Here is a 25014-nt window from a genome sequence, read left to right as displayed (position 1 = left end):
TTTTACAGATCACATTAGACTGGATGGAAATAACGCAAACTTAAAGAACAAGTCTTCGTTCCCAAAGTAGTCATTCTCCTATATTACAATAAATAAACACAGAAACTGTACAAATGTCTCAAAGATTTGTTTTAGAATTCTTCTAAGTCACATACAGTCCCCTCCAAAAGTATTAGAACAGCAAGGCCAATTCCTTCGTTTTTGCTATACACTGAATACATTTGGAGTTGAGATAAAAAGATTAACACAACACAATGGAGTTTCAGCTTTTATTTCCTGGTATTTACACCTAGATGTGTTAAACTACTTGGAACATAACGCCTTTGGTATCAGACCACCCAATTTTTAGGTGAGCAAAAGTATTAGAACTGCAAGTATGTAAGTAAATGAACTGCATCAAGCCTGCGACCAAACTGACATCACCAAACTGTCGCATTCTTCTTTTGTGAGGCTTTTCCAGGCTTTTACTGTAGCCTCTTTCAGTTATTGTTTGTTTCTCAGTTCAATTTACTATTCAGGAGGTGAAATGCATGCTCAATTAGGTTAAGGTCCGGTGACCTGGGCAGTCTACAACCTTACACTTTTTCTCCAAAATGAGATCCTGTGTGTTGCAATGTGTTTTGGGTCATTGTCTTGATGCATGATGAAGTTCCTCCCAATTAGTTTGGACACCTTTCTCCGTAAGTACAATCATGAGTTACATCATCAATAAAGATGAGTGAGCCCACCCCAGAAGTAACCATGCAAGCCCAAGCCATGACACTTCCTCTACTGTGCTTCGCAGATGAGCTCGTATGATAGAGGTTAATTTTGGTTTCAGTCCATAAGACTTTGTTACAAAACGTTTGTGGCTCATCTCAAAATTTTTCTGCTAATTGTAATCTATCTCGCCTTCCGAATCTTACTACTGATGAGTGGTTTGCATCTTGTGGTATATCTTCTATATTGCTGTTCACTAAGTCTTCTTCAAATGGTTGATTGAGATACCTTCACCCTTGCCCTGTGGAGATGTCACTGACTGATGTTTTGGGGATTTTCTTCACAGCTCTCACAATGTTTCTGTCATCAGCTGTTGTTTTCCTTGGTCGACCTGTTTGATGTCTGTTGCTCAGTACGCTAGCAGTTTCTTTAATTTTCAAGACATTCCAAGTTGTTGTCCAAGCTCTCCCCAATGGTTGTGCAATGGCCCTGATCTCTTTTTCTGTTCTTCATGTTTTCTAAGAAAAATGCAGTCTGCACAGGCCAAATCCAAGGCTAAAACCAAGAGTAGACATTCATAACTATTTATCATTTGACCAATCAATCAAACAGGACACATCTCGGCAACAAGAAGCACCTGTCAGTCACATGTTCCAATACTTTTGCTCACCTAAAAATGTAGTAGTCTTATACAAATGTGATATGTTCAAAGTTGTTTAAGAAATGTAGATAAAAATACCATGAAATAAAAGCTGAAATTCGGATCTGTCATCTGATGTACATCTTTTGACCTTAAACTCAATTGTCTTCACTGTATATGAAAAACAAAGGAATTGACCTTGCAACGATACTTTTGGAGGGGACTTTATAAATGACAGTGTGTTTGGCAAATGGGGAAACAAACATACAGGTACATTAGTGACTTCATCAGTTTGTCTAACATCCTTCATAAACATGCATTGGGTACAGCATTGCATTTCAGTTCAGTTTTTATTGCACTGCCATTATTTATTTTGTCATGACAGTCGTTATAGAAGCATCAACATTCTACACTTTTAAGGTCCAGTCAAAAAATAAATACAGCATTTTACCCAGTAGGTTTACGTTCTGAAATCAGGCCAACTGATGTTCTTTGCTGCAGTGGTTGTCTACTTCATCAGTCTTTACAGCATGGTCATGTAGTATAAAATTTCCATTGTTTTTTTCAGTAATTGGTGCTTTGCTGATGTGTTCAGTAGTATATATTACCTCTGAAGTTCTATTTACATTTACATGCAGTATTGACCAAATATAGCTGGTTTTACAGACACAGATTTTACTTTGTCCTTCATAATTTAATTTAGCTTGGGACTATGACAAAAGCTTAATAATGTGGTATAATAATAATAATTGAATGTTACTGTATGTAATAAAAAGAACTGAGTTAGACCACACACATCCAACATACCATAAATGCAGGTGCTGTGTAGAGTCCAAATAGATTGATCCTCAGAAGCAGGAGGACCAATTTTGGTCCAAATGTCAATATTTTAGCTATTGTAATGAAATACATAGGAACAGGTTTGACTTTTCCTAGTCATTAATTCTATCAAAAGTTTAATTTGGTGCTGTAAAAGTTATTGTCAGAGAAACAAGCTGAACACATCAAATAAAACCATTTAATCACTAGACATTATATGTGCAGTGTTAAAAGTGCAGAGGAATTAAAATAAATAAAATACTATTTGTACAATATAATTTGCTCTTAAAATAAAACATAAATACACAAATCTTTTTATTTTTTCCCACCCTACATTGTGCAGTATCAAACTTGCAAATGACACTCCCTACTAAGTCTACATTTTAGGTTAAATTCTGAGCACTTCCAATGGACTCGTTTCATTTTAAATTCAGGTTAATGTCCACCTTCAGGATTAATCAGCTTCATGATCAGCATCCATGTTTTACAGTTTAATTTTTACCACAGAGTAGATCATGGCATTACATGCCATAAAGATCCTCTAAGCAGGTTACAAAAAGAAACATCACTGTCATCTAGTGCAAAACAAAATGGTAAACATCGTAAATTAATTGTTTTTACAGGCTAAGATTTTACAGGCATCAGGTGTACCCATAACCTCCCTTTGTGCAGAAAATGGCACACACTGACACCTCAGTGTTCTTCAAGGCAGATTTGATATCATCAAACTATCCTAAACTGAATAATTAACTTGTACCTGTCCTTTAACACGGTTTTGTGCTTTCTGTCAAAATTAACAATACATTAAATAAATACATTATAAATTACATTCATGAAAATAAAATTATAGCATTCTCTCATGTCTTAAAAATCTTCAGTTCACTACACACTCACATTGTAACTTCCTGACCGTTTACGACACAACTTCCGGAACCATGCCCAGTAGAGTAGGATCATGAAGAGCCAGTAAAGGACATAGCTGACAGAGCCATAAATCAAGTACTGGATTTCCAGTTGCTTTGCAGGTGTAGACCAATCTTCCAGGGTCTCCCTGTAAATAGTGTAACATAAGCCAGCCAACAGAATGGCCAACCAAATTGTGAGAGGTAAGAGGGGGATGTAGTTACCCACAATCTTTCGTCTGCCCGAGGTGCCCCAGCTGCTCTTGTTCATGGTGAGAATGGCAAAATACTTGGCAGGTAGGAGGCTGGTCATGTACAGCATGGAGTAGAGCGACATGAAGATCATGATGAAGTTCTTGCGGAGGAGGCAAGCGTAAAAGGCCTTAATCAGGCCAATGATCTGAATGCAGCAGAGAACCCAGATGATGTCCCACACTGATCCTGTCCAGAATAGCTTGATGACAGTTGCCGTGACGAAAAAGGGAAAAATGCCGGACACAATGGCCTCATAGGGCATCCACAGGCTGTGCTTGTGCCACCACAGGGAGTTGTAGAGCCACTCACGGAAGTAGGACTTTGTCCAGCGCGTCTGCTGGTTCAGCCACCTCAGAAACTGGGCTGGGGTCTCTGTGAAACACTTAGACCGGGCTGTGTACCTGGAAAAGGGGCACCAGTGGCTTAGTTTTCCCAAGACTAAAGCAGTTTTGGTTAGCCTCTTGAAACAACAACAATTATGTGACCCCAAAAGCTTCCGAAACACTTAAGTGAAGTTTTGGAAGGGCTAAATGGTGTTGATTGCAATGCCATGATTGCCATTTCAAGTTCACTATTTTTAACTCAAATGGTCCATGAACCACCAATTTTGCCATTGAGAGCATAGGTTGGAGCAACCAGTAGAAACTTATCCTGTGTAAAAAAAAAAAAAAAAACAATGTGCTGGAGTATACCTGAAGCATACTATTTCATGCTTAAGTATAATTAAAGTATAAAGTATAATTAAAATGAATATCAAGCATGCTGAGTAAACTATGTTGTACATAGTTGTGAATCTAAAATATGGACACGTCCCTGCATAGAACTGACCTGTTGTAAAACTGATGCTTTTAATGCTTTTAAACCCTTTTCATTTAAACTGAAAAACATTATACCACATGCTAGGCAGGGTAATATACTCTTAATGTGCATAATGTTCATCTTCAGAGATTTTAGTTGGAAAAGTACCCAGTGAATATTAAAACTCACTTGGTTGCATAGCCCAGGCTAAGCATGCGGTTGGTGAGATGACGGTCATCTCCAAATGTGCAGTGTGTCCCAAGGAACTTCTGATTGTACCAGGCTTCCAAGAACTGCTGAAGGAGGTCATTCCTGTAGAGACCTGAGGAGGGAAATGGAGAATAAAAGTATGTGTACAAATATAAAACTGGTCTCAATTAAAAAAATAAGCTCATACTGGTTTTTTTCCGAGGGTGTCTGTCTCTCTTACCCAGGGGGCCACTGATGCAGGAGACACAGTTGAAGAAGGACTGGCAGGCTCGCTCCACATTGAAGGCCATCCAGTATCTCAGGCTACTCATGAAGCTGATGAAGGAGTCCTTTAAGTTTAGGATCTTCACATCACCACCCACAGCACCATACTTTGGGTTGCTCTCCAGCACTTTGCAAAGCTCCACTGTAGCCAGCGGGTCCAACTTGGTATCTGAGTCACACACCTGTTAAGAGACAGTGGGTGCAGACCCAGATTAGCATTACAAAAATTTTAAGCAGTCACTTCTCACTAAATATTATAATACTTATTTGAAAATAGTCTGACGGAGAATTTATCATCTTGGAGAAGGATTGAAAATAAAATTTGAGAGTAAAAAAAAAAGAAGAAAACATCTTCTGACCTGCACATAATCCACAGAGTCTCCCAAGGCTTTGAAGGCTGTGTACATCACCTCCCTCTTGCCGCCCCACTGTTGCATGATGCAGACACATCGTCTGGTTCTGATCAACTCTTCCACTTCAATCCTCTGGGGGTCTTCCTCCCCAGCCCCCAAAACCGCATCCCCAGCTGGACTAACTGGCTGGTTGTTTACATGGGTGTCAGCTGGTATGTCTGCTCTCTGCTCTCCTTGTTGCTCCTCTGCCTGTGGCCTTTGGTCCCAGGTGTGATAGTTATGGTCCCACTTATAGAAGCCAGGGTTCTGATCAGCAAAGATTTCCCTGAACATATCCATCATGTAAACATCTTCCTCTGTGTTTCCATCCACCACCATGATGATCCTCAAAAGCTCAGGCGGGTACTGCAGGGCTCGGACAGAGTTTAGGCATTCCTTCAGGTAGGCAGGGTCCTCCTGGTATGCAGAGATGGTGAGTCCAATGGTCTTGGTGTAGCTGCAAGGCTCTCTGTGGGACCGCATGCGACGGTGCTCCACAAAGGCAAACAGACTCTGCAGTAGGACATGAAGCCCCAAAATGAGGCCATAGAAGCCAAAGGCAACTATGCCGTATGGTGAGTCCACAAGTGTGAAGCCCTGAACATAGGCCCACACCATCACCCCTAGGACTACCAGGGCAAAGAGGATGGTAAATCCAGCACGACCCACTGTGCCAAGCTTCCTTAACAGAGGTTTCAGGTCCATTTTTATTTGGCAGGTATCTAGCTATAAAAAAAAATCTAAGATTAATGACATGTAGAATACATGTAAAACATAATTTAAAGTAATTTCTTCTACATCTGAGAATACTCAATAGGGTTCGTTTTTTTCATGCGGACTAACCCCAATTCCCCCGCATGCTTATTACCTGTGGGTCCTCTTCTTTGGTCGTATGTATTATTTCTTCTTACTTAACTTGGAGCTAACTGGGCTATAACGGCCCAGCTTTAGGTTCCAAGAGATTTCGAACTCACAAGGAAAACTGTTTATTTTTGGTTGTTTGAATTCATTTATAAATTATATCGTTAACGATACGTGGTCCGTAGGCTATAGTTTAGTCGCCAGCTTGATAAAATACCTAAATCTGACGGTAATTTTGGGCAGTAAAACTAAGTCATGAAGTTAATGTCAGCACATTTCTCTGAAGTAATGACAATTTTTTTTTCGCCAAAAATGTGCAGACTGATAACCCGTAGAATAGCGAAACATAAGATTATCTTATTTATATGATAACCCCGCTAACTTATATTTATTATCTGATTATATGATCGCTAATTGTGTTGTTCTTTTTTCAACAATAATAATAATAATACATAAATACTTAACTAAATAAGTAAGTAAATGAATAGATAAATAAATAAATAAATAAATAAATAAATAAATAGTCATCCTATTCATGAGGAAAACAAGACGACGATGAATAAGTGGACCCATTTGTTTAAAAAGTTTATAGGCGATACATAACTGGAATTTTTTCCTGAAAGGTATGAAATAAACATCAGACGGTGGAGCAGAGATTTTCTAGGTTTTCTGTGGTTATGAATGACTTTAGACTAGGTTTCTTGTTTTCCATTTTGGTGTTATTCAAACGAAAATAATGCAGTAAATCACAATCTTTCATAGCTACTTCAGGCAATGCAATAGCTAATATAAGAAATATAAAGTTATGGAAACAGTGTATAACCGCTATATGAGAGGTATTCTTTTAAAAATCTGAGCATATTAAAATTCCTGTCACTGTCCGCAAACCGTTTTTGTATTGATATATTATAGGCATACGTCCAAAGACATTTTGATCACATTAACTACACTGGAAATGAAATGACCAGGTATGAGAATAGAGGCTACTATGCTATGTTCGTGTATGCGTGTGTGTTCAAGCAAATTAATTCACTTACTTTGTTACGTCTCTCTTGTAAAGACTCCGCACTTCAAGTTTAGTTCGCCTCTTAGTTTTACAAGAGTGGTGGCCCCTGGGTGTAAGCAGGATACTGACAGTATACAAGTGTATATATACCAGATGTTGCTCTTCACCTTAGGACCACTCCACCCTCCTCAATGGGTGCTTCGTCACACAATGCGTCAGTGTTATTTCCCAATAGCGATAGACTGTCTGGGGAAGAATATATGATGAGGAAGATTTGTACCAGAGTGTTAAAATATCTTTGGAATATAGGGTGTTAAAATATCGATATTTTTGCTCCTAAGAAGTACTAAATTTGGGCCAGAATCAATAAGTATTATGTCACCCAAAATCAAGACCTTACAATGCCTCAGTCCGAATAGAATGTGCTTAATCACTTGAATGAATTTGAAATAAAATATATTTTGCATCATTGCTGTTTTCATCATATCTGGCCCAATAGTCTTCATTTCTTTTATATTTTCACATTCTGAATTGTCAATGCTCATCAATTTCTCTATCAGTGGTCACTCTCAAAGATTTTATAATAATCTGGGAATATTTGTGCCACAAAATATTCCAATGGCTGCATATTTTGACAGATTTTCCAAATTAAACCTTTTTATTAAGATTAATAATCAGCCCTTTAAAACACATCATAGCAGTGTTACTAAAGACAGTTGTGACGATGTCATTCTCTAGACTAAAGATTCTAAACAATTTAATGTGCATTGTTGGATATACTACATTACATTACATTACATTACATTACATATACATATGCATTGTCTATAATTTATCAAAACACATTGCACAAACATACCCAAAGTTCACTCTTGGAGCATGCAGGAGACGCTACTAAAGCTAAGAAGACTAGTCTCCCTTTAGCTCAGGACTTCAACAAAAAAGCAGCCTTCCCACCCCCTAATTGCTTATTACACCCTAAAGGACATTGTTTGCATTTCCTGCATACTACAGTCTTGGAAAACCTTTCATTAAAACTTTTTAGCTTCCCTTTTATCCAGTACATGCATCTTGACGGTTATTTTGTCCATATAAACATTTTTATAATCCATAATGCTTCCGTTTGTATGCAAGCTAAATATGTTTTCTTTGTTCGATGCTATTTTCCATCGACTCAGATGCGCGTCCACCTAAAAACAAGGGTAGATTATGTGAAGCGGGGTGCTCTCTTTACATACATGTAAGGAGCCGATTTCTAGGCATGACCTTTGATTGCCTTAAAAGTTTCACTGCAAAGCAGTTTGGTGTTCCTATTCTACAGAAATTGATAGAAGACTCCGATCTTTGAATCAAGGCAGTAGGCTTTGTTACGTTAGCAAATGTTGCTGGACTATCAGTTTGATCAATGGTCTAAATTCATATACTGGCTACCGCTGATACAACGTCAACTTGGAATCGCAAGAGCTGCACTGTATGATGAACAATATTGGGATGAACGGATTGGTGTCCTCAGTCCGCCGCCAGACTCTGTTGCCGTGCTTTGAGGTTTTACCAAGCAAGAGAGAGCTACATCAGCTTTGGTTGAAGTGGCATGGTCATGAAGCAAAAGGGAAAGGCCATTTATGGACACAGAGATGGTCACAGAGTGTATGCTTGCATCAATCGATGAGGTGGTTACTGATGAGAACCAGAAACAGCATGATTGCCTCGATCAAGAAGATTCCATTATTAGACACATCAGCCATAAGGTGTGAGGAAGTGGGATCGGAGGAACAGACGCAACCTTGAGGGGGGTCAATAAGTTACCCACGGGCCGTGGGGTAACAACTAGTAGGGAAGGCAGAACACAAAAAGGGAATAAACTCCCCGGAAGAAAATGCCAACACAACACAAACCAACCCATAAAAGAGGTTGAAAAAGTCTAAACAGACTCAAGTGAAGTAAATGGGGAAAAGACGGGGAAAGAAAGAAAACACAGCCTCTTTCTCCGAGAATGAGGTGAGAATGAAATGATTTTAAAAACAAAGGCGGCTGCCAAAATTAAGGGTAGCACGGCAAGCAGTAAGGAACACAGCAGAGGGTGAGAAAAATAACAGAAATTGTGAAGGTCACTAATAACCTAATCCTAGCCCTAAGCAATATGAAGTTCCTGCGTTTCTTTTTTTGTAAGCGGAATGCAGTCCCCCGACTAATGTCTACCTGGCTTTCTGGACGTGGCAGAATATCACACAAAAGTGCAGAGCCAAAAACCAAAGCTTAACTCTAGAATGCACAACATGGGTCCAAACAGACCCGGACAGTTTCTTTTTATTGTATTTTTTAAATAAAATAATTGCTAGGACATTCTCAATGTATTTGCTTATTATGATCAAATACCATTCATTTTTAAGTTATTACTTTTAGAATAAAATGTGTTTTGGTATGACTACCCCAAGAATGCACGACATGGATCCAAATGGACCCGTATTGATTGTGACCTGGTGGTAGAATATCACACTTGCCAGTTGTCTTTAGGCAACAACAACAAAAAATGTGCATAATCTTTGTATTATTCAGTCATTTAAATGTATCTCAAGACTTGTTTTTCTAAGCGGTGCAGTGCGTAGCACTGGCGCCTCACAGCAAGGAGGTCCTGCGTTTAAATCCCTGTCAGCCGGGGCCTCTCTGTGCGGAGTTTGCATGTTCTCCCCGTGTTGCGTGGGTTTCTTCCGGGTACTCCGGTTTCCTCCCACAGTCCAAAGACATGCAGGTTAGACTGATTGGAGAGTCTAAATTGCCCATAGGTGTGTGAGTGAATGGTGTGTGTGCCCTGCGATGGACTGGCAACCTGTCCAGGTTGCATTCCTGCCGTTCGCCCAATGTATGCTGGGATAGGCTCCAGCCCCCCTGCGACCCTACCCTGTTCAGGATATGCGGGTTAAGATAATGGATGGATTTTTCTAAGCCTCAATTTCCCACTAAAAAAGTTGTCTCTGCGTGGTAATGAGAACTGTCAATTAGCTATGATTGACAGTCCTTGCTGTCACTTTCCACACGTTGTTTGTTACCACCTCCATGATACGCATTCAACTTGAGAGACTGAATTTTCACAAGATGGATAAATTAATTTTAAAAAAGGTAACAAGGACACCCTCAGCTATGCATGAAATTCCATGGGAAATGGAATTTTGGACCCATGTTGTGCGTTCTAGGGGTATTCAATATGTTCTGTATTCTAGGGTTAAATGATCAAGCCTGCTAATTGCTGGAGACAGAAAACACAACAGGAGCGTCTCACCGCCAGAGGCAACACCCTAGAAATAATTGAACATGCTGAAAACCATGACATAAGGAGAGTGGACGTCCTTGCTTTCGAGACTCTTATGGACAGACTGAAAAAGGCAGAGTCCAGCGTGGATGAATCAACCGACAACACCGATGTAGCACAGTTTACGCCTCTATAGAAATAGAATTTTTGATCGCGAATGTTTTCAGGAGGATCTGTAGCGTAGTGGTTAAGGTAAAGGACTGGGACATGCAAGGTTGGTGGTTCTAATCCCGGAGTAGCCACAATATGATCCGCACAGCCGTTGGGCCCTTGAGCAAGGCCCTTAACCCTGCATTGCTCCAGGGGAGGATTGTCTCCTGCTTAGTCTAATCAACTGTACGTCGCTCTGGATAAGAGCGTATGCCAATAATGTAATGTAATGTAATGGATCTTCTAGCACTGATTGCTTTTGAGGACACACAACCGGTGATATCATTTTTTATAAAATTGACTCATTCTTTGAGAAGAACAAGTTGGATTTGCAACAGATTAATATACTGGTTACGGATGGTGCACTTGCGATGGTGGGAAGAATGCTGCGGTGGTCGGCTAGGTTGACTGGAGTAATCCCACAGCTTAGATTGTCTTAGATTGTTTTATCCACCAAAGCCTGTTGTGTGCCAAACTCGAGCGTTAACTCAGTGAGTTAAAACAGACCATGGACAATGGCATGGCGATTATACAATGTATTCGTTCTGAACATTCTTACAACATCGTCTTGTCCCTTATGCATAATGACATTAGATAGCTATGGAGCTGCAGGGCAGAGATAAAACTGTCACCCAACTTGTGGAGAAACTTCATGCTTACAAAGATCACGTTTCTTTTCTGCTAACTTGCGTCCAGTCAAAATGCTCCACTTCCCCGCGTTGCGCAATCTGACTCGCAGCTCACAGGTCCGCATCGCCGAGGTGATGACGGGATTTTTAGATGCATTGAAAATGTACTTTGCCATATCTAGAATTCTCATTTTTTGATATTTGAACAGGGTATATGTTACCATTTGAATATAGATTGGTCGACGAAAGTGCCAGAGCGGGGATCGAGACTATTCACAAATGTGTTTTATATATCCACAAATAAATATCTCTCAACTTGTGTCTTGTGTCTCAAATATAAAATCTGCATTTGCGGAGCAAGTGATAGGCGTGCATTCGTTGACGTTGGAAAGTTTTTTTATTGTTTTTTTTTTTTTTTTTTAACTATCACACAAACTATCACACAAACAACTATCAATCCACAAATGTGGCAGTCTTTGTATGGAACGCCAAAATGGTCATAATTCGCCAGGTTTTCTCCATGTTCTCTTTGCGCAGATGGCTAGCGCGCATAAATACTTAGACATAATACACCTTACATAATCACTGCCACTTCAGCTAACAAACTGCCATTGTTAGACACGCCCATTAAAATAGCAAGCTAGATACCCAACACCTTAGTATTAGATATCTAGCTTGCTATTTTAATAGCTGTGTCTAACAATGGAAGTTTGTTAGCTGAAGTGGCAGCGATTAGGTGAGGTGCTCATCCATTTTTTACTCATGATTTACTCTGATTTTACCTCCCACAAAATTTATCAAATGCTCACTGCATGTTTGGTGGGCACATTTTTAAGCCATTGTGGCCAGGACTCCCTTGTTAAAGAGATGTAAATCTCAATGGGCCAATTTCCTGGTGAACCTGGTAAAATGAAGGTTAAACATCTGCAAATACTGTACAAAAGACACAGTCATACTTTTCTTCGCAAAAAAGGTACCTGTGTAGATTGAATATCTAGGTGAGGAAATGTATAATAGTTGTAATAATGTACAATCCATCAATCACCTGCACCCAGCAGTCTTTTACACAAGTGGATTGATCAAGGAGTTTTTGATATTAGAGGTCAGTTGTATCCAACACAATGAGGCTAATTTATTGCATTGGGAATTTTCCGATGTCTTACTTGTGTGTGTGTGTGTGTGTGTGTGTGTGTGTGTGTGTGTGTGTGTGTGTGTGTGTGCGTGTTTGAGAGACGGGTGGGGCAGAGGTGGAGAGGAAGGCATTAATATGCCCAAGTAAATGGGGATGATTAGATGACAGGTGCAGGCAGACACATTGGAAATGTGGTCTGGACAATGGGGAGCCCCATGCCCTTAGATAAATGCCATGTGGGATATTTAATGACTACTGTGAGTCAGCTCTCGAGTTAGCATCTCCTCCAAATGATGCCGCCTCATGCCACAAATTTGTTGCCTCCAGTGACTCACATGGATCGCTGTTCCTTGCATTAAAAAAAAAAAAAAAGCAATTTGCAGATTCACAATTTTTAATAACTTAATTGCATGTAAACCATTTGGTTACTGTGGGGCACAGCCAAGGAGAGAAAAATTCACTGTGCAGTAAAAACAAGATGCTGATGCCCACAGATGCACGTCTGCACCAGAAACTCTGAGGCATAAAAAAGGAATGGTGCAGGATTTGGGATTGTGAAATGGACGCACCTGTGTATTAAAGCAGAGGTTACCCAAGCAGGGATGTTCAAAGTTCCATGGGGTCCTTCCTTTTTCCATTTCAATAATATTTCTATATTTCCAAAAGGAAATATATTAGATATCTCATACACAGCTTTGGTAATATTGTAATAATTGTAATGATCAATTGCATTTATTAAGCAGAGTAAATGTGATTGATCATTTAAATGTTGCTTACAATATTGCTAAGGGTGCGTAAACAGTAAAATATTTCCATGGTTGCCAATTAGACTGACATATTCATCCACCTTTGTTTAACAGCCACTTCATTGTCACCTGCAGCACGTGTCAAGAGTTCCATTTCATTGACTGAGCTTGGGTGGTGTTTGCAGGTTTTGGTGGAAGATGGACAGTGACTTGATCATCTTCACTCTACTTGGTGGGCACAGCGAGGAAGAGGTGGGGTGAGAGGTCACAATTCGGGGCTGAAATGCACTGGTAATTCATTGGACAAACAACAGGCTCTCACAGAATGAATGGAGGTCAAAGGCGTTTTTCCAAAACAGTTTGCTAAACAGGACATTTCTAGAAAGAGAAACTAAAAAATACCACCAAAGAGTTGCTTTGACAGAGCCTTGGGCCACCATGTACCACAGAACAATTTGTATCCATTGCGGCATGCCGTAAAATCTAAGAATCTAAAAACAAATTATACTAAGATATTATTAATATTAATATTTAGTGGGTAAACAGAGTTTAAGTGGGTAAACAGAAATGCATGGATCACTGCCAGGGACAAGGCAAAAATTCCCTGGCATTTAATTTGTGTAATGTTTTAGGAGTGTGTGTGAAGGTTTGGAGCTGACAAAAGGAAATCTCCCTGAAATTGTATCCATTCTGAATGATAATGCCACACTTTAGCAATTTCAATATCTGTCCCTTTCTGGAATACCAAGGGTGGAATGCATTACCTTCTGTTTCCTCAATTTGGTTGTCTTATGTTCATTATGTAAAAATTACCAACATTAATGTGCACAGCACCCTCTAGTGGCTTAAAAAACATTTTGGGACCCAACGCCTGCAGGGTTTCACTCATTGCCACAATGAGTCACTCAGATCGGAAAACACATGAAATGACAGTGTTTTGTTCCCATTACGCATTAGACAAGTAAGACAGAGGGATATTAGGCTGATCCAGTACGTACCGTATTATGCGCAATTATTCCATGGGTGTAAGTAACAGTGCAGCAGACAGTGCTCTGAGTCACATGCAATTGTGTGTGTGTGGGTGTGTGTGTGGGTGTGTGTATATATATATGTATTGCATGCCTTACATGTTGTGACTGTGGCTGTGGAGATCAGATTATTGGGACTGGGAAGAACAATTATTTTGGTGGCGGTGTGTGTGATCGTGAAGAGCATATTCCTATTGTAGACTGTTAGCCTATTGATAGTCCTCACCTCCTCCTGTGAAACAGATAGCAAGGATCAAATAAATCAAGGGCATTATCGAGATTTCACACGAATAAAGAAATTAAATAAATGCAAAAAAACCTCAATATATATTGTCTTTGGCTCAGTTCCAAACAATATAAACAATATAGTATATATACATACATATATACATTTGACGATGCAAATTTAATTAATTATTGTCATGAAAATGTGGCTTATATAAATCCACTGTAATAAAGGCATGGGGGGCAGAAATCTGCGAAAAGTTTAAATGAAGTGGTGAAAATGAAACTACATTTCACCTGGTTTAGTTACTGGTTATGAAATACACACTTCTGCTTTTGGGTCTATTTGGCCCAAACCAAACACAATGGTTAACAGCTATGGTGAGCAGCTATAGTGAGTAACATTACATGCCATTTGGCTGACGCTTTTATCCAAACCGACTCACAGTTGATTAGACTACAGGCCGAGTTCAGACAATGCAAGATGCAAGAGCATAGAGAGGGAGAAACAGATAGAGAGAGAGTCATTAATCCTCCGCCCACTCCACCAATATGTCAGATGCTCTGCATTATGTCTTGATACCGAATATCTAAGAGCCAGTAGTCATAGTTCTTAACTCTAACCACAAGGGGGCACACTTGAATTGTGCCCAGGTCCTGTTTCCTGATAAGCATGTTCCTGTTGGAGTTTCAAGTTCAAGTTTATTTGTATAGCACATTTCATACATATACACATCCACTGTGGCTTACATAAAATGTATTTACTGCATAAATGAACATACCTTTCAGAAGGTTGATATTTCTGTATTATAAATACTTTTTATGTAATATGTAATATTCTAATAATTTGAGATACTGGATTTTAGATTTTCATGAGCTGTAAGCAGTAAGAGTAAAACAAAAAAACTCTTGAGATATTTCATAATATGTAATGAAGGTAGGATGAAGGTAGAATATATGAAAGTCTTAAATTACAGAAAAAATAAAACTTTTCCAAGATATTCAAATTTTTTGAGATATAGGAAATCAAGAGAGAAAAGCAGTATTTTGCTAATTTGCACAATTCTTCAGCCAGGAGGAAGAACTCAGCAGGCTGAGTTCAGGGCTTGGACTTTCTGACCCCAGGAGTTTCCACCCCTGCATAATGTGAAGGTTGTGGCGTTGTTTCAGTAGACATCCAGCTGTATAAACAGATTGTATTTTCAATTGCAGTCTGTGTAAGAGTGAGATGCTGAATGCCAAAACACACTCAGTGACCACTTTATCAGGTAGTCCTGCATACCAGGTTATTAATTAAAATATCTAATCAGCCACTCATGTGGCAGCAATTAAATGTATAAACGCGTGCAGACATGATCAATAGGTTCACCTGTTATTCAGACCAAATATCAGAATGGGAAACAAATGTAATCTAAGTGACTTTGACCATGTAAAGATTGTTGGGATTTTCACAGAGGATGGTACGAAGAAAAAAAAAACATCCAGTGAGCGGCAATTATGCGGGCAAAAATGTCTTGTTAATGAGAGAGGTCATAGGAATATGTCCAGACTGGTTCAAGTTGACGGGAAGGTGACAGTAACTGAAACAACCACTTATTACAAGAGTTAACCCCAAAAAAAGGGTTAATGCTTGATACAGTTTGCCTGCAGTGGAAAATCTATTACACTAGCACATAAGCATGCCATGTTCAATAAAACAACTATCTTTCTCACCAGCCTTTGCCAACTCCATGATCAGGGTTAAGAGCTACATGCCTCCAATTCGGCCATCATTGCTGAGCAAGTTCAGCATTTGTCCCAGCATTGACAATGCATTTCTACAATCCCCTTTACTCCATTATCTCATTGCCATTCTCTCATTATCTCAAAGACACCATAAATCAGCCATGGCCAAATAGTTGTGCAAAAAATTCCCTTGTGATATGATGAAGTTAGCAGATTTCATACAGTATATTGCAGATATGTACTACTATATACAAAATGGCAGAGGTGGAGAAGAAAGGTCCAGGTTCAGAAAGTATGTCTGACCCTTATCTGGACTTATTCATTCATACAATTATTCAGCCAGAAGGTAGGCCTAATTGGTGAAATGGGTGAGTGAGTTCACGGGTGGTAGAAACACTTTTCGTTTCTGACCCCTGGACGTTACACCTCTACAAAATGGTTGAGTTGCAAATTGCATTACATCTGACATGTTGCTTTTTGCATGCATGCCTCTGTCTGATTAAACAATAAGATCTGCACAGCCGTTGGGCCCTTGAGCAAGGCCCTTAACCCTGCATTGCTCCAGGGGAGGCTTGTCTCCTGCTAATAAACTGTGCGTCGCTCTGGATAAGAGCGTCTGCCAAATGCCAATATTGTAATGTAATGTAATTTCTCATTTCACTCAATACTTTAGCCTGATATAGAGTACTCTCTTTAAACTCAGTTCTGCTGGATCTGAGATTACATTCATTCCCTATGGTACATTACTCTTGGAGAATGCAAATAGCTGCAACACATTTCAAATTCCTCAGCTAAATATAGCAGTACTTTTCAACAAAAGCTGCTCTATGTGAGAAAAACTCAATTCTGCCTGAATTTATGAAAAGGAAGCAGATTAGCACAGCACTTGTGGCTGTCTGTGCAGTTTTTAATTTAGCTTGTTTTGACTTGTTTTAAATGTGTTACAAATAGAAGTTCATATTGAAATTGCATGGTTCCCCCTTTGCAGCACAGATTGCTAAAACTCATTGAGAATGTACCCACTATTTATAAATACGTTTCTCTTAATGTAAATATGAATTCATATTTTGCCATGAAATTGCTACAACGTAAATAGAAATGAATTGTAAATTCAGATTGTAGTTAAATGGTCAAATGTGGACAATATTCTAGCAATCACATTTCTGGTAGCTCAATACATTTATATTCCCATACACGGTGTATTATATTAAATCCAACAGAGAGAGGCAGTGTGCAAATAGACTTTTTTATATTTTACAATAGACTTATAAATGGGTTAGATTAAAACGTGATTTTAAAAAGACAAAATTTGTTGATGCAAATCAATTCAATAACAGTTTTATTTGTAAATAATGCTTTACGTTAAGCAAGCTATGTCAATTTTTTAATGTTTAGGTTTCAATTTCAGCATCAGAACCCACATGGAATATACGTGCAGTTCAAAAATAAGTGTGCTCAGCGAGGTTTACCAGAGACTTTTCCAAGCAATTTGGCGAGATTTGACCATACACTCTGACATAAACTTCCCTGGCCAGTGGCTTTTAGACAAATTTAACACTGTATAACACACGTGCACTATTTTCCAGGAAACTATTGAAAACCCTTGAATGTGCTACCCTGTTGTAATAGTTATTTTAGAAATGTGCAACTGACACACATCACATTTGGCAAAAGAAGAACAGGAATAAGGTTAAAAATGAATCTGTGTATGTGATCATTATCCATTTGCAGTAACTATTCAATTAAATTTTACTTGTATAGTGTTTCTACAGTAGACTTTCACAAAGACGTTTTGCAGAGTAACCGAAGAAGCAAACATCAAAACTGAGCCCTCAAAATAGCAAGCATGTGAGGTAAAAATATCCCTAGAGGGGAGGAAGCCAGCCACAGAGAGGGGAGCCCATCCTCAGCAAGGTGTAATGGTGGATATCATAAATGTGTTCAGAAATCAATTATAGCAAATCAAATGGGTTGGGCAGGTTACAGTTAGGTAGGATACTAATTGGGAAAGTAGAAAGTCCAAATGAGGGGAAAATGAGTTAACAGTTTAGGGAGGCATGGTGATGCATCTGTAACTGCCTCTACTGTGAAAAAAGTCACATTCCCTGTAGAAGGATAAGCTCATTTGTTGTTCCTTTTTTAGTGGCCTGTATGCCCTTGATTATGAAATGCACATGTGACTAAATTACTTCAGGCATAGGGGGGCACTCTTGTCACTTTTGTCACTTCCCGTTCAGCCCTATCACATGAATCCTTACAAATAGGAAGAGGAAATGAATTTCATGTTGCTTGTGTCAATAAACAACCAGCCCCTGCTTTATTCATGGATCACACAGGGCCGGATTCACTGACAAAGATTAAGTTTAGTGTAGCCCAGTCATAGAATGGGTTAATAGTATCTGTTTGAGTATAGGTCGAAGAGCAGGTTTTATGACCAATGAGAAGTGTCTTATTGGGAAGTCCCGCCCAATTGAGAATGCACTTTTCTTGTGTTGCATTGCGAGTTCATTTGAATAGAGTATGCAAAAAAGTCCATTTCAATTTCAAGTGCTACGGAGTTCTAATTCGGGAAAGTTTTTCACTCTTAGAGTTGTTTGAACTATATATCTGATATAATTAGTCAACATTCATGCATGTTACCACCGGTGTGAGATGGGTGCGTGGGGGGTTGGACCCAAAATGCACGACTCAGACAACAGAGATGTAATAAAGTCCCGTCAGGGCTTTATTCAGGGAATATCCAGTGAGCGTAGTCGAAAAATAAGCAAAGTTCATACACATAAAATCTAGCCAAAACCAAAGTACAGAACCGAGGGAGAAGGCAGTCTCGAAATCAGTAAACCAGGAAAGCTGTCAGCAGGGCAGTAGTGCAAACGGACGGCAGGCAGGCTCGGAGTCGAAGGCGGTAGCATAAGGTAAAACATAATTAAAAAAATTAAAATAAAACATAAAAACGTGGCCTAGACTAACATAATCATGACATGACAATAACTAAACACTGAAACATGACGTGACAAGCATGAAACGTGACAAGGGAACTGCCACAAAGTATCCTGTGCATCGTTTGTTGCTGCGTCTCAAGATTGTCTTGGTTGGGTCTTTTGATTTGATCAAACAAAGAAAGATAGTTCTTCACAATTGACAAGACAAAGACAAAGACAGAAGTTCTTCACAACTGACATTCAATTCGCCACATCTCTCAGTGTGGTAGGACACTTAACACACACACCCTTTTTATTTGATTTACTTTTATTGAATTTGAGTGAACTGCCTTGTAAAATGGATATCACTGCAGCTGAAAATATCAAAGTGCCGAACTCTTTCATTGTTAGCAGGTAGGGCAGCCGTTAGCGTAGTGGTTAAGGTACATGTCTGGCACACACAAGGTCGGTGGTTCTAATCCCGGTGTAGCCACAATAAGATCTGCACCGCCGTTGGGCCCTTGAGCAAGGCCCTTAATCCTGCACTGCTCCAGGGGAGGATTGTCTCTTGCTTAGTGTAATTAACTGTACGTCGCTCTGGATAAGAGCATCTACCAAATGCCAAGAATGTAATGTAATGTTGTCTGACACTATGGTGGATGAGGATGTTTTTGACTACCTTAAGTCACATGGGTCAATTTCTAGGATAGTCAAGATCATAGATGATGGACCATGTTCCGCAGATTCCAAGGTTGTTCGTATCGTATCCGAACCCTATCTAGCATTTACAGTAGCCAAGTAAGTGCTGTAGTGACTTCTGTCAGAGCTAAAAGGTGTAGGTAAACTGTTTGCCAAGGTTTTGCGAGAGGTGTTGACTAAGATTATTAAATCTACTGATATAGAGTCAAGTGAGGAATCAGCTCAGTGGCCTGCATGGAGAGTCTGATGATCTTTTGTACCTTAACATTTCTTCCAGCCTCGCATTCCTTACTTCCAGCTTCTCTCAATAGTTACATGTTGTAAAGTACTATTCTTACCAACTACTACTAATTTTGATACAGTACTAATCCGATTAATACACAGTCTGTCTAACTAACAAACTAACAGTCACTTTAATTGGGTGGTTTAGATTTAATCAAATAACTATATCCTAGCTTTCCGTCGCCTCTCTGCGACTACGTGTCGCTGGGGGGAAAGCTCTGTCATTTGTGCTTATGCACCAAACGGCAGTTTAGAGTATCCGGCCTTCTTGGAGTCACTGGGCGGCATCCTGGAAAGGGTGCCACCCGGAGACTCCATAGTTCTGCTGGGCGACTTCAACGCTCACGTGGGCAATGACGGAGAAACCTGGAGGGGGGTGATTGGGAGGAATGGCCGGCCTGCCGCTTCCATTGCAGAGGCGGCAAGCAGGAGCTGTGGCCAGAAGGTCATCGGTGCCTGTCGGGGCGGCAATCCAAGAACCCGCTGGTGGACACCAGCGGTGAGGGAGGCCGTCAAGCTGAAGAAGGAGGCCTTTCGGGCTTGGCTGACCCGGGGGTCCCCTGAAGCAGCAGACAGGTACCAGGTGGCTGCGGCTTCGGCAGTCGCTGAAGCAAAACCCGGGTATGGGAGGAGTTCGGGGAGGCTATGGAGAAGGACTTTCAGCAGGGGAGGAGAACTGCTGACCCGGACTGGGGATATTGTCGGGCGGTGGAAAGAGCACTTTGAGGAGCTCCTGAACCCGAACAACACGTCCTCTGTGGAAGAGGCAGAGCCAGAAGACTCGGGGGAATCAACCTCCCTGGCGGAAGTTGCTGAGGTAGTCAAAAAGCTCCTCAGTGGCAAGTCGCCTGGTGTAGATGAGATTCGCCCTGAGATGCTGAAGGCTCTGGGCTGTCTTGGCTGACACGCCTCTTCAGTGTCGCGTGGAGGTCGGGGACAGTACCTGCAGAGTGGCAGACCGGGGTGGTGGTTCCCATTTTCAAGAAGGGGAACCGGAGGGTGTGCTCCAATTATCGGGGTATCACACTCCTCAGCCTCCCTGGGAAAGCTTACTCTAGGATGCTGGAAAGGAGGCTCCGACCGACGGTCAAACCTCGGATTCAGGAGGAGCAATGTGGCTTCCGTCCTGGCCGTGGAACAGTGGACCAGCTCTTTACCTTGGCAGGGTTGCTGGCGGGGTCATGGGAGTTTGCCCATCCAGTCCACATGTTACATTACGTGGCATTTAGCAGACGCTCTTATCCAGAGCGACGTACAACAAAGTGCAAATCAAACACAAGAACAAGTGCAAAAGTGGACCTGAGAGGACAGTACAGTTCCGAGTCCTAGAGTAAATATACAGAAATTCAAAACCCTTGAAACATGTGCTTTGTGGACTTGGAGAGAGAAGCACCGGACCGTCGTGGTGAAGAGGGAGCTGAGCCGGAAGGCGAAGCTCTCGATTTACTGGTCGATCTACGCCCCAACCCTCACCTATGGTCACAAGCTTTGGGTAGTGACCGAAAGAACGAGATCGCGTATACAAGCGGCCGAAATGAGCTTCCTCCGTAGGGTGGCCGGGCTCAGCCTTAGAGCTCGGACATCTGGAGGGAGCTCGGAGTAGAGCCGCTGCTCCTTCGCGTCGAAAGGATCCAATTGAGGTGGTTCGAGCATCTGATCAGGATGCCTCCTGGGCGCCTCCCTTTGGAGGTTTTCCGGGCTCGTCCAACTGGGCCGAGACCCCGAGGGAGACCCAGAGCCCGCTGGAGAGTTTATATATCTCTCCTGGCCTGGGAACGCCTCGGGATCCCCAGGAGGAGCTAGAATGCGTTGCTGGGGAGAGGGACGCCTGGAATACCCGGCTTTGCCTACTGCCACCGTGACCCGACTCCGGATAAGCGGGTGATGATGGATGGATGGATGGATGGATAGCTTTCTGTGCTGTTCTATAACTTCGCCTTCCTATGTTATCCCTGATTACTTGCTTATTTTCAGCGAAGTGTTTGCACCTGTCTCTTACTATTACTACGTCTTCACTCTATGCAAATGCCTACTCCCTAATCCAGAGCCGTATGTTTTACATGTGTGTTTATGTGCATCCAGTCTGCGTTTTCATCTTCCCCTGTTATTGTATTGTTACCTTAATATGTTTCCCACCTGTTGTCTAATTGTTTAGCTCACCTTTCTTCCGAGCCCCGCCTAGATTGTTATATTCCCTCATGTATTTAAATGTCAATTTCCGCAGTACCCATTGTCAGAATGTTGGTAATATTCAGTGCCGAGATTTAAGTACGCCTGTTCATTGAGATTCCTACGAATCCCACTTTTGATTTCCAAGTTTGCCTTGCCGTCTTGTTTTGGTTGCCCATCTGTTTTTTGGTTTTTTATTTGCTTCGCCTTCTCAATTCCTCAGCCCTTTCGTAGCTTAGTTTTTCTGACTCCCTGGATTTTGACCTTTGATTTTATTTCATTTTCTATTATTCTTTTGAATTCTGATTTGGCCATTGTCTGTTGATCTCTTGGCTCTGAACCTTGGACTGAATAAACAACATTTTTGGATTATCCCTTGGTCTGCTTTTGGGTCCTTAGTGCCGAACATAACACAAAGCCATTGCTTGGACTAAGAGCTGGGTCGAGTGGGGGGGGGGGGGGGGGGGAAAGAGGCGGATTCTCTGGATGAGGCAAAGGAAGAATCTGCATGACTTGGTCACCCCTGCAATGTTCTCAAAGGGCACAGTCTGTTGTCCATCACCATTCCAAGGTTTCTTGCACAGGGCGTTGACGTCACCGGAGTGCCACCTAGGTAAATGGAGAAATTAAGAAGGGGAGAGGTTAGAGCAGGATCATTTCAGTCTTGCCTGGGTTGAGTTTTAGATGGTGTCGATGGCTTTCCTCTAGGGTCCTCATCGCCCTAGACCCTGTGTTCGATTTGTACTTCATTGTACGTTGCTCTGGATAAGAGCATCTGCTAAATGCCTGTAACATAATGTAACGTGTCCGCCACCAAAAATAACATTTTCTGTTTTTAATTAGACCATTCAGGCACTGGCTTAAAATCCCTTTGAAATCACCACAAAGAACGTATATGAGGGTTCACTTCATGCATCAAAAGCAAGTCACATTAGGAACATGTGTGCAAAATCTGGGAAGTATATGAGTAAAAGCAATCCCAAAAACACTTTTCAGAATCATTTATGTCCTTGGGTTTGTGCTTATTGACCCCCCTCTTCAGTTTAGACCACAGGTTTTTGATTGGATTTGGGTGTGGAGACTGAGATGGCCATTGCAGAACATGGATGTTATTTTCACTAAACCATTTCTGTGTAGATTTTGATTTATGTTCTGCATAATCTACCTATGACCATGTCTCAACTCCCAAGTAGACAACCAGTTTTTCTGAAAAAAAAAATCTTGGTACTTTGCTGAATTCATTATGCCATTGATCTTAAATAGTTGCATAATTGACATATGTTTATCATTTCCAAGCGGATAGCTGTAAACATTAACAAAACATGCAAAAACGCTTGTCTTAACAAGTAAGTATTTTAGGCTTGTAATGAGACTTAAAATATTTATAATAATTAGAAAGTATTAGCTTGTCACTGTTTGTTTATAGTAATGGTACCATTACAGTTATTTAGCTGACACTTTTATCCAAAGATTTACTGTTGATTAGACTAGGCAGGAGATAATCCCCCTGGTGCAATGTGGGGTCAAGGGCCTTGCTCAAGGGCCCAACAGCTGCACAGATCTTTTTGTGGCTACACCGGGGGGTGGAACCACTAACCTTCTGGGTCCCAGTCATGCACCTTAGCTGTCCCACTGGCAAATCTTGAAATTTGGTATTACCTTTTGTCTTTTTTAACAAAAAGTAATAGACATAAAATTTTAAGTCAAATACTTGTTGAGACTGACATTTATTTTGTTTTTTGTAGTGCAACTTCAATAACTGCATGCAGAGATCCTTCTTAATTAACATAGGAATCTCTGTGTCAACAGTACAACTGATCACAAGGCCACAGTGCACCTTTTTAGCAAGTTAATGAAGGTCTATGCTTCCTTTTCGGTCTACCCCATGTTTAAATGCTGGCGCAGAGCTATAAAAATATATTTAGAATGCTGATGGATGGCCAGCAGTTCCACAGCATGTGCTTTGCAGATGTTTCTTGGTCCAATCTTGGCTGACTAAACTGTACTCAATGTAAGCAGCAAGCTTTTTTAAAAAAAGGAAGAGAAATTTCACAAAGCCCTAGCTTGTGCACGTATAAAGTGTGTTGACATTGTCAGAAAGTCAGAGGTACTGCTTGTGGATTCCCTATTGCGAAACCCCCCCCCCCCCCCCCCGCATTCACCACCAACTTTCCAGCCCATTTTCCTCCACCGGGTCTTTTCAGAGTTTGTTCAGACACGTGACAGCAGACCTTGATAATGGCCAAAAACATTGGCTGGTGTAACTTTCAGTTCCGGTTAGCAAGTTCTTCTCACGATAGAACTTCAAGAAAACATATCTAAAAACATACCAGAAGAAAATGACAATTGATTAACCCCACTGGCGAATTGCTATCGATGTTTTGCTCAAAGAGAAGATGTGGCTAAAACTGCAATGTGGCAAAATAATTGGTATTATCATTCTACAATTGTTATTGTAATAGTAAGCAATGGCCTTTAAAGAACTGTGCTTGCTGGGTACACCGTTTGCTGCAGTAAATAATGCAGAAACAAATATTTCACACTGCTTCAACCTTCTGCTCATTGAGAATTATTTGAGGGTAAATGCTTAAAAGTGTGTGTGTGTGTGTGTGTGTGTACAAATAAAGGCCACAGAAGGATAATATATAGAAGGATGAGTACATTCAGGAGGGGGGGGGACAGAAGAAAACTTTGTCAAGAAAGGATGAATTTACAAAAGGCTATCCAAAACTACATACATTCATAAAGTGATTCATATGTTTGTAAAGTGTGCAAGGATTCCTCTGAGCAAGAAACTATTTTTTCTAGGATAGAAATCATATCTCAGAGCCAGTGCTAAAACTTTTGTCGGACAATGATTCCTTTCTTGTCTCTTGTCTTGCTCTCTGGTGAAATCTCTGTTCCTCTCCAGAAATCTCTGTTCCTCTCCAGGGGAATGAGATTCCAAGAAAAATATGGCCCATGAGGCCCGGACAGTGCACCATTAAATTACATTTAACTTTATTTAGCAGACGCTTTTCTCCAAAGCGACATACAAAGCAGTGCATACCAAGGTCAGAACATGTCACATAAGGTACAATTCATATAGGATTGGTTGCCAGGCCATGAACATATGTCCAGTACACAAGGTAGATATGCCAAGTCTCTAACTACCA

At 40.7% G+C, this 25014-nt stretch overlaps 1 protein-coding gene across 1 annotated transcript; it reads right to left on the bottom strand.

The window, feature by feature from the left end:
• Positions 1–3040: 3040 nt before the first annotated feature.
• On the bottom strand, positions 3041–6941 carry has1 (hyaluronan synthase 1). The gene is made up of 6 exons (XM_061259279.1): positions 6878–6941; positions 5213–5705; positions 4947–5131; positions 4544–4769; positions 4303–4435; positions 3041–3716 (listed from the first exon to the last, which is right to left on the bottom strand). Exons 2-6 carry the CDS (start codon positions 5682–5684, stop codon positions 3041–3043), a joined length of 1692 nt encoding a protein of 563 aa, XP_061115263.1. The 5' UTR covers positions 5685–5705; positions 6878–6941.
• Positions 6942–25014: the final 18073 nt, after the last annotated feature.

Source organism: Conger conger, chromosome 1 (assembly GCF_963514075.1).
Source record: "Conger conger chromosome 1, fConCon1.1, whole genome shotgun sequence".
Taxonomy (NCBI): domain Eukaryota; kingdom Metazoa; phylum Chordata; class Actinopteri; order Anguilliformes; family Congridae; genus Conger; species Conger conger.
The sequence above is the reverse complement of the archived record's forward strand: the minus strand, read 5'-3'. Positions and strand labels throughout refer to the sequence as shown.

Coding starts and splice junctions, on each gene's coding strand:
- has1 (XM_061259279.1), bottom strand. CDS start 5,684: ATGGACCTGAAACCTCTGTTAAGGAAGCTTGGCACAGTGGGTCGTGCT. Junction 5,132..5,212: donor TAAGTGGGACCATAACTATC/ACACCTGGGACC, acceptor CCCATGTAAACA/ACCAGCCAGTTAGTCCAGCT. Junction 3,717..4,302: donor AGCCTGGGCTATGCAACCAA/GTGAGTTTTAAT, acceptor CCCCTTTTCCAG/GTACACAGCCCGGTCTAAGT.